A 13,219-nucleotide genomic window follows, 5' to 3' on the forward strand; every position below is an offset into this window, starting at 1 on the left:
ATCTTGGGCCAATGACACATTCTCAGCCTAACCCACCTCACAGGTTTGTTGGGAAGATAAAATGGAGGAGAGGAGAGTTACATAAGCTATTTTGGGTCACTACTGGGGAAAAAGCAGTAGTATAAATGGAGTAAATAAATAATAAATATAGTTGGAGAGCAGATAAAAGGTTGCTTGGTTGGTGGGTGGGGAGGATAGAAGGAAGCAATGAAATATGAGGATATTAGGATTGCCAGGAAGAGGGAAAGAAGAAGAATGTGGGGAGGAGTATACAGGGGAAAGTGCTGTGCCCTTGCAGGTTCCACATTGTGCAACGGGGTCCAACCTGGCCCAGGTGGTGGCCCACACCCTACAACTGGGCCATAGTTTTCCTGGGTAGAGGTTGCCAGAGGGAGGAAAGGAGGGAAACCTGAAGAAGGTAAGTTGGCTGGTGGGTGGGAAAGAGAGAAGGAAGCAGGAAAAGGGGAGAATATGGGGGCTTTGGGGGAAGGAAAAGAGGCAATTGTGGAGGAGGGAGAAATGAGATGCCCCCAGAAGTCCTTGCAGGCCCCCGCAGTTGTAATTTTATAATCCACCACATCAGGATCTCCAAAGTGGCACCCATGGAAGCATGGTACCTGCTGGTCCCTTTCCTGGCACCTGCCAAGTGTTTTTAGGAAGTGGTCAGGGCCAGATGTGGCTTTTGCCCAGCAGGATCTCTGATTTGCCACTGGAGATCTGATTGGCTGAGCAGATCTTTAAAAACATTGCTTTGGCAGCAGCTGCCACTACAGAACAGAGAACTTCACTGTGTGATTGAAGGTATGCAAGAAAATATTTTAAAACAAAATGTTCATTTTAAAAGGCATCCTTTCCTTTTAAGCAGAGCTTCTACCTGAAATGTTGAAGAGTTACTATTAGAGTTATGTATAACCTCACTTTCAAACATGATGTGGGTTGGCGCCACCTCTTGTGGCAGCCATTTTGTGGGTGGTTCCCGCTCCTCCAGTTGCAGCTTTTTATGGTTGGCTCACCTTCCTGTGGCAGCCATTGTGTGGTTTTGCTCACCACCTTGTGTCAGAATTCCAGAGGGGGTCACTGGCTCAAAAAGGTTTGAGACCACTGCTTCATATCCTTTAGCAATCTCTTTCCTAAATGGAAAAGGCCAAAGTCTTTCCCAGAAGGGAAAGCAAGATTGCCAGCCAGAGGCTGGCACCTAGTAGGAGACTGGGGGGATGCAGTCCACACAAGGGTGTTTCATTACATCTGGGGAAAACCATCACCACTTCAAAGAGAAGGCTGGCTTTCAGGCAACATATTAATATGCCAAGTTCCATGATTTTCACAAGAGACAATTTCCTTTTTGTGTGTAGCGCTATGTGAGGACTGTAGCATGTTAGAAAAGCAGGTTCATTTGCCAATACTTCTCTCTAATCAAAGCTCTCCTTCCTTCACTCAACTTGCCCAGAGAGCTGGGAAACACTGTAATGAAGCCAGGAAGCAAACTAACTAAAGATGGCTGAGTCATGGTGTCCCCACAACCTGAATCAAATTCTTTCATATCTTTCTATGTTTGGGTGAGAAAACCCCAAAGTAATGAGATCAGCCAGATATCAAAGCTGCCACCTTGAATGCAACAAAACATACTCTGCAACAGTAGAAAGTTTGGGTAGCCATGGCCAAGACAGAAGCAGTCATTAATCCTTCTTGAATATGGCCATACGCGCCTAGAATGTTTTGTAAGCATGCTGGACTGCATGACCCCTGGCTGCACTTGTCTCACTGGACTTCTTGCCAATCCAAGACAACTTGGGCAGGAGGAAGATGTGTGAGAGTTCAGAAAAATTGTATTGGAAGTATGTGTCAGAAGTAGCAACTCCCAGCTACCATATTGGAAAATCTGGCAAGATCAGTCCTAAGCCTGGAATGATTACCATGAGATGCTCCTCCTCCTCCTCCTTCTCCTCCTCCTCTCAAGTATTGTATAAGCACCACTAGTCCCCCCCGCAAAGGATATATTAACTCACGGTGAGATTTTAGTTTAGAACATATAAACCTTTGTGATAGGCTTTTCACATTTTAGACAATGTACTAGGAATAAGAGAACAAGGCTGGGAAAAAGGAAGGGTTGGATCCAACCAGCTTTTCCACTCAATCCTGCCCAATTTCTCTCCTTACTATAGCCCCTGACCCTTATGGCTTATGTCCATGTAAGTCCCATGATCCCAAGGACAGCCTTTTTTATGGTCAAAGGGGAATCTCTCCTTCTGCTTTCACCAGCTGAAACATTGGTTGGATTTAACCTGACTGGTTTATTCAAAAGGAGGGAAGGCAGGTGGAGAAGTGGCTTTGTCTACTTTAGACTGTGCATCTTTGACATGAGGACGAAACACTTTCATTAACTGCCAGGAAGGTGGCCACCACAGACCACTCTCCCAGCCACTGCTGATTTGCATATGCTAATTCATTTCAATATATGCTCATTAAACCTTGTGCCCGTTGACTAAAACTGAGGCCAAGCTGGGAAGGAGGGGAACAGCTGCAGGGCAGAAGGAAATGGTCAGGCCACAGATGGCAACCCCCCTCCCAGCCCCAAGACATCCGCCCCTGACGTGCAGTCATTTGGATGCACATTTGGTCGCGAGTCCGCAACAGCTGCGCCACTTACCCAAAAGGAACGGATCAGTTTAAGTGTCTCTGGCTACAGGTTTCTGGCTGTCATTTTTCTGCCAGACAGCACTGAGGCCAACCTCTCTCGCAATATCATTTTCTTTCTTCCCAACCCAGCAATTGCTGTCCCATTACCCATCCCACCAAATGACTGGCGTCCATATCAATGGAGTGAAGAAAATGATGACAATCCTGAAATCGAACCACAAAGCCTGGAACTGTTAAGGCCTTTAATGCGTCATGTTTAGTTGACATCGTTCAGCTACAACGGCCTGACTGGCTGCAGGCTATCATTGCCTCTCCGGGGAAAAGTCTTGGAGGTCGGCTGCATAGGGGGTTTCCAGGTGAACACACGTCCGCAACAGATTCCTGGTATAAAACACTGTGGCCCAGGCCTATGGGGCTGCCTGAAACGGCAACCCATGTTACACAAATCTAGGCTCATGAAGAAATACTTTAAGCTGGAGACGGACCTGAAACAGACCTGCCGGGCACTGAGTTTATCTTCTCTGTCTGCCTCCATTGTCAGAGGTATGAAGGGGCCTTTTCTAAAGAAACGTCACTACATTGGAATGGACTGCCTAGCTATGTTCTGGCATCAGTGGGAAATGGTGTTTTTAGGAGGGTGTTCCATGGCGCAGAGTGGTAAGCTGCAGTACTGCAGTCCAAGCTCTGCTCACAACCTGAGTTCGATCCTGACGGGAGTCAGTTTCAGGTAGCTGGCTCAAGGTCGACTCAGCCTTCCATCCTTCAGAGGTCGGTAAAATGAGTACCCAGCTTGCTGGGGGTAAAGGGAAGATGACTGGGGAAGGCACTGGCAAACCAACCAGTAAACAAAGTCTGCCTAGGAGACGTCGGGATGTGACGTCATCCCATGGGTCAGGAATGACCCGGTGCTTGCACAGGGGACCTTTATTTTTACCTTTTCTTTATGAAGGCTGAATTAACGCATTGAGGCTAGGTGATATTGTCATTGGCTAGGTACCTGATTTCTATGCTGCTGGTTGGTGCAACTGTATTCTGGCACATTTGGTTTATTGCTGATTTTTATATGTGATTCTAAAATCTGTTAAAAGTTGGTCTTGTGATTCACATGGGATGGTTGGGAACACATACAATAGAAATGTTTTCATAAAATAAAAGTGGTTTGAAAAATGTCACTGCCATTGGGTATATGTGCACATTTCCTTCATCTCATACATGCTGGTGGTTTTATGAAACCATGCAAAAAACCTACCAGTTCTGTTTGACCAGAAGGAAAAGTGGGACATGTGTATATACCACACACACTGATCCTCCTGTCTAGACCACCATCAGCTCTCTGAAAACACCAGCATCTGTCTTCATCAGCCCTAGGGCCAAACTAGACCTGACGAGGGAATTCCATGACTGGAATGAGGGGTACTGCTTGGCCCTCAAAAAGCAGTTGCAGGGGTACTGATCTGAACTAATGCCTTGGCAAGAGGGAAGGGGGTTAACTCTTTGTCATGCACCATTTTCCTGACTGGAAATCCCCCCCCCCCCCGCAGCTGGGAGTGCTTTAAACCCCAGTAGGGATAAAAGACAGGCACAACAGGGTACCTGCATTTCTTCTACCCGGGACTACGACAACCCAGGGGCACGATTCCTGATTAAGGAAATGGCAGAAGCGTGAAAGCTACACTGCTGAAATCCCAGTTCTTTCCTTAATGGCTGATTTGGGATGGTTTTATCCAATTTTATTTATTTGTACTCAGTTTTACACAAATGTATGTTCTTCCTTTTATATACCAATAAAGGCTCCATGTATCTTGTTTTATCTACCAATAAACAAATAAACAATCTATCTACCAATAAAGGCTTGTGTTGTGTGAAATCACAGTTCACATGAACCATGGAACTCCAGTATCAGATAGCTTGGCCTGACCCTGCAATCTGCAAATCATTCATCAGCAAGACCTTTTAATTTAATAATACAAAAATGATGGAAAGCAGGTGGGTATTCTGTGCTGTCTACAGATTAAGTGTTGACTAAAAGAGAAGCGTAGGTATGTATGCTTGTATGTCTATTTTCCAGTACACTTTTTATTTGTTCCACTCTACACTTTTAAGTATTACTGGAGACTCATACAGAAAAATGTAGTTTGCAGCAAGAAAATATAAATGAACAACCCAGCCAGTCGTCTAGGACCAGCTGTGTGAGTTTCGCATGCTAACGTTAATGGACTCAACGCATCCAGATTGCTTCCTCATGCAGCTGCACCTTCCTAGTCCAGTGTTGACATCTCAACACATAGCATTAAAAAAGGACCTGTTATTTTAGTTTCAGATGCATATTGTGCAGTCAGGAACAATGCAAGGGATATTATTTTAGAGCCCTGGGAAAAATTAGCAAGTCAAATATTGAATCAGCCTCTAGCATATGCTAAAGAGATTGCTTTGATCTTATCCAGCCTAAAAGCCCTATTATTGAATTTAGAGTCTCTGAACACATCTCAGACCAATATATAATGCCTCTCTGAATGCAAGTTTGAGAAGCAGAAGTCGTCTGACAAAGGCAGGGGACTATTTTAGCTAAAAGTTACAGCACGTCTTAAAATGCAGGGCAGTTTTCCTAGATCCCCTTCTCTTGGTAATCTGAGGCACTCGCTTTTTGTTTTTGAAACAGCGGCCCAAAAGCCGAGAGGTCTGATGATGTCATAATCTCACCGCTGGCACAGAGGGGACAGAAACTCTCTGGAACGAGGAGCCTCGACTGTGAACTCACAAGGCACAGCAGAGAGTCGGGGGGGAGATACGGCCTCTCTGGGGTATTCTGTGGGGCGCCTTTAGTGGCAAGCTTCCAGTGGGAGGCAAACTTTGAAAAGGTGTAGGGTGGCCTTTGCAAAGTTAAAACGGCCCTGGAGCCGCCCAAGATGGGGATCCAGGGTGGGACAACAAGGCAGAGCCATGGGAGCTGCTCAGTTCAGCCGTGCCAATGACAGGCAGAATTCTCTTGAAAATCTTGCATAGTCACATCAAGCCTGGTGCAGGCAGCCTTGCCCCAGTCCCAGCAGTTCAAGGTTGCTTGTGTAGTCAGACCACATCACATGCAGCATCTCTGTACTACTCAATGGTAGAGCATTTGCTCTGCATGCCAAAGGTTCCAGTTCAATCCTTGGCATCTCCACTTCAAGGATCTCAGATTGCAAGGGCCCAGAAAGAAGACCCAGGAGAACTGCTACCAGGAAGAGGAGACAGCACAGACCTTGATGATTATGGGCCTTCTTAGACAAAGGCACCCATCACACACTCCCCCACATGCTCTGAGGTTTGGTGGATGGTGCTCCAGCGTCAATAAGTGCTGCTAATATCCTTTTGAATGCTAAAATACCTGGCAGTGTATGTCTAAAAGCGTGATTTTATTAAGTCAGCAACAACCCATGCAAGACAGACACCCCCCTTCTGTCCTGGGAAGACAGAAAGATGCTCCTCAAAAGGTGAGATGCATGCCAAGAAAACTTACCATTTTATTATTGATTTCATGAAAATGGATTTCACAGACTTTTTCGACCACATCTTCATTCTCAAAAGTTACAAAGCCAAAGCCTATTAAAAAAAACAAGAGAGAAAGGTACATTAAATGGGGTTTGCTTTCTGTTGGGTTGCCTGCAAAATATTTTTAAGGCATGGAGGATACAAACATGTATTCACAAATCAATACAGAGATGTGTGTGTCAAACTTTTAAAGAAAAAAATATTATGATTAACATGGATTAAGTCAACAGGGGGGCTGCCAGAGTTATATATTTTCTCCACCCTCTAATTTCCCCATAAATTTAAATAGTTATTTGCCTGGGATAGGGTAGATGAAACATTAAATAAAAAGGACAATAAATCTCTGCTGCAACTATAGTGTTATGAGCCATAATTTCCTTCATAGATTTTCCATCCGTCCAAGAAGCTGTAGAGGCTTCAGCAGTAGCTTAAACCCAATGGGACTTTCCCCATTATGGACATCTCATTAAGCAGCAAGGGGTGGGAGGAAAAGGGTCACTAGAAAAGGAATATTGATGAATCATTAGTTAGCAGCACTGGTTTTACAAACACATTGCAGCTCTGAGCAAGTATGCCTCTCAGAAAACACACACACACACAAAGCTCGTGTTTTATTTATACGGGTTCAAACAGGGCAGCTTTGCTCTACCTGGAAAGCCGTTGGGATAATCAGCGCACCTTGGCTCTATGTAGGTCCCAGGCTGTCCTTTCTGCTGTCTGCGGCAGTTCAACCCTAAGGGTCAGCCAAGATCCAAAGGTGGCTATTTGTCTCTTTTCTTCCTGAATTACTTCCTCTAATACCTCATCAGGATATCCTGAGGCATTTAAGGAACTATGAAAGTTGAAGGCCTCTCAGATCACTCATCTTTTCTGCACTGCCACTTCAAATGCCGTGCCTGATTCAGGCCAGTTTAAGATTGTTTGATGCCTGCTGTCTGCCCGTCAGCTAAACTCTTGTGTTTACCCTGTCAGGTCTTCAGCATGCCAGGCAAAACCAAGCTGAAGGTTTTTGGCAGCCAGCTCCAAGTCTGCATAATGATTCCCACACATGCCTCTTCAGGGGAGTAGGGAAGGAGGAGGAGATCCACTGTCACGTTTCTGGCTCCCGCTCAATGAAGGAATAAATATAGAAACCCATTAAAATACAGTGACAGCTCCCTGGGTGAACCTATAGAATAGAGCCCGCTTCCCAATACAGTGCCATGAGAATCTTGGCAGCTACTAACAGGACAGAAATTCAACACACCACAGACTCGCAGTCTGCACTCCATGTGGCAACTGGAGCTCAAGAAAGAAAACATGAAACTGCCTGACTGTGAATCTCTTCAGCATGGGTCCTACTCTATACATCTTGCCTCTTGAGGGAATGGTAGTGCCTATCAGAGACAGGGTCTTTTTGGTTGTGGTGCCTCACCTGTGGAACTCCCCTTCACACACACACTCATTTGCCTGGCATTTGACACTTGTAAGGTTTAGGAGTCATATTCTAGTTTGCCCAGATCATGGAAATGCATGTTTGGGGGTTTTGCTTGTTTTGCTCATGTCTTCTTCCCTCACTCCCTAGGGTTTTGATGTTGGTGTTGCTTCCTTGTAAGTCTGGTTTATACAGTTTTAGTCTTTTCATACTTTTATCAGTAATTAAAACACATTACAAAAATGTATCTTTCTACCAGGGTATTCACACATGCAGAATTTCAAAAAATGCCACTTATCAATAATATTTTACATTATACCCTTCTAACCCCTTGCTTTATCTATTAAAGCATCTGGTTTAGCTAGATTGCATTCCTAATAATGATGGAGCCATCTTCCCAATAACATACTTTACTTATTAATGGCTTTTATTCTGTTACCGAATGTTATTGTCTAGAAACTACTTTAAGAACTATATAAGTGTTAATTATGTTCTCAGCCTGATAACTCCCATGCCGAACTCCTCACTTGCAAAAAAAATGGGCAAGGTAGTGTGGCCTAGGCCTGGGGAGACCTGGGTTCAAACCCCCACTCAACCATGACACTCACTGGATAACTTTGGGCTAGCCATTCTCTGTCAGACTGTCCTGCCTCACAAGGTTACTTTGAGGATAAAGGAGTGGAGGAGAGAACACTACGTGGCACTCTCAGCTCTTCGGGAGACGGGCAAGATAAAAACGCCATAAGTAAGATGTCATGAGGTGACACTGAAGTATTTAAAATAAACCACTACATGGCATCAGTCTGATAAAATGATTCACACAAATAACTCTCTGTAGAGTCACAAAAGCAAAAACAGGTCCGATACTCCCGAGTATAATTAAAAACTGGGAAACAGCAGAGTGGGAAATACAGATGGGAACTCTGGCTCAGAATGCTACATATGCCACATTTACAAATCTGCCTTTTTATCAACCTTCTCTCTGTCCACCAACACATCATCACGTTGTGGGGAGGCAAAACGGAAGGGCTACTCCCCCCAGGCTCACTGTAAGCCCACTGAAGGACAGCAGGGGAGAGGCTTCAACCTCATGTGCCCCTGAGTAGTTACTTCACCTGTAAAAGATGGACTAGAAACCACGTTCGGTATGAAGCTGCCTTTTCCAGTGGTAGAAAAGAGCAAGAGTCCAGTAGCACCTTAAAGACCAACAAAAATATTTTTCCAGTGGGTGAATCACGTTTTTTTTTAAATTTACCTCAGTTTTTTTTAAAAGATTCAGCTAAAAGAAATTCCTTTTTTACAAAGCTTGTTTAATATAATATCTGAAGTTAATGCAAACAAAACCCTGTTAAAACTGAATTCATGACCCTCTTATGAGCTTATGAAAGGCTGCCTTTCTAAGTAAAGAAAGAACTGTGGGGAAAACGTCTTGATCAGACATAATACAATAAAATGGCTCATGTTATTTGCATTATCATAGCTTGATACTAAAGGAGAGGGACTAGCTAGTCACACAACTCTGCCACCCCCTTGTTACCCACTGGTCTCTCTGGTTGACCTGTTTTGTGCCTGGGGATTCCCTGACCTCTGCAATTGCTCAGCATAATAATTATAACCCTCAGGCAAATAGACAAATTAAATAACTTGGGTTTACACCTCTAGCACTACTTCAGTTAGAGTGGGAACAAGCTAAATTAATTATATTCCAAAGGATTAAAGATATTGAGAGACAAGCAGATTTAGCAAGGGCGCCTCTATTCATGGCACCCCTCCATTCTAAATACATCCTAGAACCAGCAGCCTATCTCCACTATTTAGAGATAAATAATTATAGAAGGGCCTTTACCCTGGCCAGATGTGCAGCCTTACCTTCTGCTATGCTAGAGGGGAAATTTAAGAGGATACCCTGGGAGGAGAGATTCTGCCCTTGCAAACCAGGGGACTTAGAAACTGTTGAGCATGCCCTCCTGAACGACAATTTTTATACATTACACCGTTTGAAGTTTATTGAGCCCCTCTTATCGAGAATGGGACCTGACAGGGCAGGAGAAAGGATTGAGATGCTCCTACAAGGGGATAATCCTTCAATCACTCTTCAGGTTGTGAAATTTTGCATGGCAGCAATGAAAATTTGACGCCATAGAACAGCCTCTTAGCGCAATTGACAGATGTGTCCCAGCTGTAATTTTCTTTTAAGTGTTATAAGACTCGGACTGTAATTCTTTGTTTGTAAGAATTTATTAGCCCATGTTTTCTGTTTTATCTGGCTAAGGGCCGTAAATAAATTATCTATCTATCTATCTATCTATCTATCTATCTATCTATCTATCTATCTATCTATCTATCCACCCACCTACCTATCTACCTACCTCAGGCAAATAACATTTACCTCCCATGTCATGGAGAACACCTGTCTGACCAGACGTTTCCGTCAACATTTGCTTTTGAATGATGCTATTTGCTTTTTCACAGGGAGAAGGGGCAGTTTAAAGCAGAAAGAAACATTGGAAAGAAACAGCCCCTGCAAGGGGAGAGTCCAGCCAACAACCAGCCTAATAAGTCCTGCTGTGGCTGTTGGCTGTATTTGGAGCAGTGAGCATTTAAGTTATCTAAAAATGAGCCAGGCATTGTAGATCCTTTTCTAAAATATCAAAAATATTGCATCAAACATTTAAGAAATTTATACCCTCTCAAGTTCTATAAATGCTCTATGCCATTTTAAATCGATATATATTTTACGGTTACAGCAAACCAACTATTAGGCACCTCTATTTAGGAACGCCCTTACCTGGATGGCCCAGGCTAGCCTGATCTCGTCAGATCTCAGAAGCTAAGCAGGGTCAGCCCTGGTTAGTATTCGGATGGGGGACCACCAAGGAAGGCCAGGGTTGCTGCGCAGAGGAAGGCACTGGCAAACCACCTCTGTTAGTCTCTTGCCATGAAAACCCCAAAAGGAGTCGCCATAAGTCGGCTGTGACTTGACGGCACTTTACACACACACATTTAGGAACAGCTACATTCCAGACCAGTAGCACCTTAGAGATGAACAAGATTTTAGGGGTATGAGCTTTCAAGAGTCAAAACTCGCTTCATCAGATTTGATGAAGGGAGCTTTGGCTCACAAAAGCTTGTACCCCAAAACAACCTCTTGGTCTCTAAGGAGCTACAGGACATGAAACTAGATACTTTACTGCATATTAACATGGTTACCTTCTGAAACTATCTAGGAAGTATCTAAATAATAATGAAAAATGTTGGTTTAAATTGGCCCTTGTTCTTGGTGATTTAAATCTCAATTAAAAACCAATCCTCTTGGTATTTCTTGTATTGTTTTAATCTATTGTCAACTGAAGATCGTTCAATCAAAAGTTGGCATATACCTCTTTAAACAAAACAGACTTGGTTTGTACACAACAACATCCTACCTGGCAGAATCCCCCCTGACCTGCCTCTTCCCCTCAGAAGAAGGCAACAGCGCCATTTTCTGAATATGCCAGTTCTGAATATGCCAATATCAGTCAGTCAAGCATTTAATGTTCAGCCAATTGTGTGTGTGTGTTAAATGCCATCATCGCTTCTGACTCATGGGCCATTAACACATGGTTTGAGAGTGGTTGGTTTGTCCCTCTCATGTTGCACACTTCTAAAAGTCTGCTGCTGCCACCTGTCTCTGCCCCTTTGCCTTGCCTTGCCGCCCCCCCCTCCACCCCGCCGTCCCAGGGTGGAGGCGAAGAGAGGCTGGCAGCAAGTGGAGGTTGCGGCCAGGCCATGCGGGAGCTGGCCTGCTGCATCAGGGACCTGGGCAAGGTGCCCGAGTAAGCGGCTTTCCGGACACGCTGCCCGGCCTCCCTGCTGGAGAAGCTCCACGCCCTGGGGCTGGTGGGCTCCCGGCGCTCCCTGGAACAGTGCGAGTGCGTCTTGGCCTCCCCTCCTTCTGCCGTCTCCTGCCCTCGCTGCTCCTCAAGCTCCACATGGCCCAGCACATGAAGGCTGCGCTGGAAGGAGCTGCCACTGCTTTGCACTCTTCCACCCCTCCATCCCCGGGTGGAGGGGTGGGGCAGCCGGCAGCAAGTGGAGGCTGCAGTGGCTGGAGAAAGGAGCCGCCGCTGCTGCATGCTTCCAGCCATGGCGGGGAGGGGGAGATAGAGGGGTGCAGGGGGGGGGAGGAAAAGGTCCCGCCATTGCTGCCCCCGCCGGGGCCGAGCAGTAGCTTCTACCCAGTGGGGAAAGGAGCCACTGCTGCTGCTGCCAGGGCCCAGAAGTCTCCTGGTGGGGAGTCAACCTGGGTGCCGAGCCCACACTGGAGAACTCCTTCTTTTGTTGCGTGCCTCCCATTTAAATCGCAACAGAGGAATGGGAAAACCAGGGGATGTAGCGAAAGGGGGAGGGGTCAGCACGTGCTTCAGCGAAGCTCATGCGTGTCAACCTCACCAATTCACTACATTCCTGGGAGAATGGAGGGACAAAGCGGCCATGCATTGATGGCCATGGTGAACGTATGAACTAATGTCTTCCAAAATGTCCTATCATTACCAGTAGATTGCGGAAGGTTTAGGGAAGCAGGCTTGGGGGTGGCAATTGGCATCGCCTATACAATGAAGACACTTCTGGTTTAAGTGGAAATGCCGGCATCGCACCGGGGGGATGCTCTAGTACTAGCAAAAAAACACTATGGTTTCCATAGAGTTTTTGGGAACTGGTGCTAGAGCATCCCCCAAGTGTGATGCTAGCGCTTCCGCATAAACTGGAAGTGATGTCATTGTGCAGGGGACGCCAACTCCCTTCCTCCAGCTTGGTTCCACCAGCTGACCAACTGAGCATCGGTGGGCAGCCTAACCAATCTGTAAGCAATTGCCCACCATTATTGGGCAATTGGGAACCCTAGTTACCAGCCTTGCTCAGATCTTGCAAACTGAGGGCCATGGCTTTCTTTATAGAGTCAATCCATCTCTTGTTGTGTCTTCCTCTTTTCCTGCTGCCCGCAATGTTTCCTAGCATTATTGTCTTTTCCAGTGACTCTTGTCTTCTCAGAATGTTCAGGCAGGGGCAGTTCAGGTTTGATTTGATCTAGAACCCCCTGGTTTGTCTTTCACGTTCACGGTATCTGTAAAACTCACCACATTTCAAATGAATCAGCGTGGTGTAGTGGTTAAGAGCGGTGGACTCCGATCTGGAGAACCGGGTTTGATTCCCCACTCCTCCACATGAGCGGTGGAGGCTAATCTAGTAAACTGGATTTGTTTCCCCACTCTTCCACATGAAGCCAGCTGGGTGACCTTGGGCTAGTCACACTCTCTCAGCCCCACCTACCTCACAGGGTGTCTGTTGTGGGGAGGGGAAGGGAAGGTGATTGTAAGCCAATTTGAGTCTCCCTTAAGTGGCACACTTAAAAGTTGGCATATAAAAGTCGGCATATAAAAAACAACTCTTCTTCTTTCTTCACTGTCCAACTTTCATACCCATACATAGTAATGGGGAATTCTGTGGTATGAATTGTCTTGATCTTGGTTGCCAGTGACACATCCTTACACTTCAGAATCTTTTCTAGCTCCTTCATGACTGCCCTTTCCAGTCTCAATCTCCTTCTGATTTCTTGGTTGCAGTCTCCCTTTTGGTTGATGATGGAGCCAAAGTATAGGA

The 13,219-nt window shown here is 45.5% G+C and overlaps 1 protein-coding gene across 17 annotated transcripts in view; it reads right to left on the reverse strand.

The window, feature by feature from the left end:
- The window catches only part of MSI2 (musashi RNA binding protein 2), a 565,100-nt gene that overhangs the window by 141,564 nt on the left and 410,317 nt on the right, over window positions 1-13,219 (reverse strand). For all 17 annotated transcript variants that reach the window (XM_056864848.1, XM_056864864.1, XM_056864857.1 and 14 more), the window contains exon 8: window positions 6,134-6,216. In XM_056864848.1, coding sequence (XP_056720826.1) covers window positions 6,134-6,216 — 83 coding nt within the window. The remainder of the gene's footprint in view (window positions 1-6,133; window positions 6,217-13,219) is intronic.

This window comes from Euleptes europaea, chromosome 19 (genome assembly GCF_029931775.1).
Source record: "Euleptes europaea isolate rEulEur1 chromosome 19, rEulEur1.hap1, whole genome shotgun sequence".
Lineage (NCBI taxonomy): Eukaryota > Metazoa > Chordata > Lepidosauria > Squamata > Sphaerodactylidae > Euleptes > Euleptes europaea.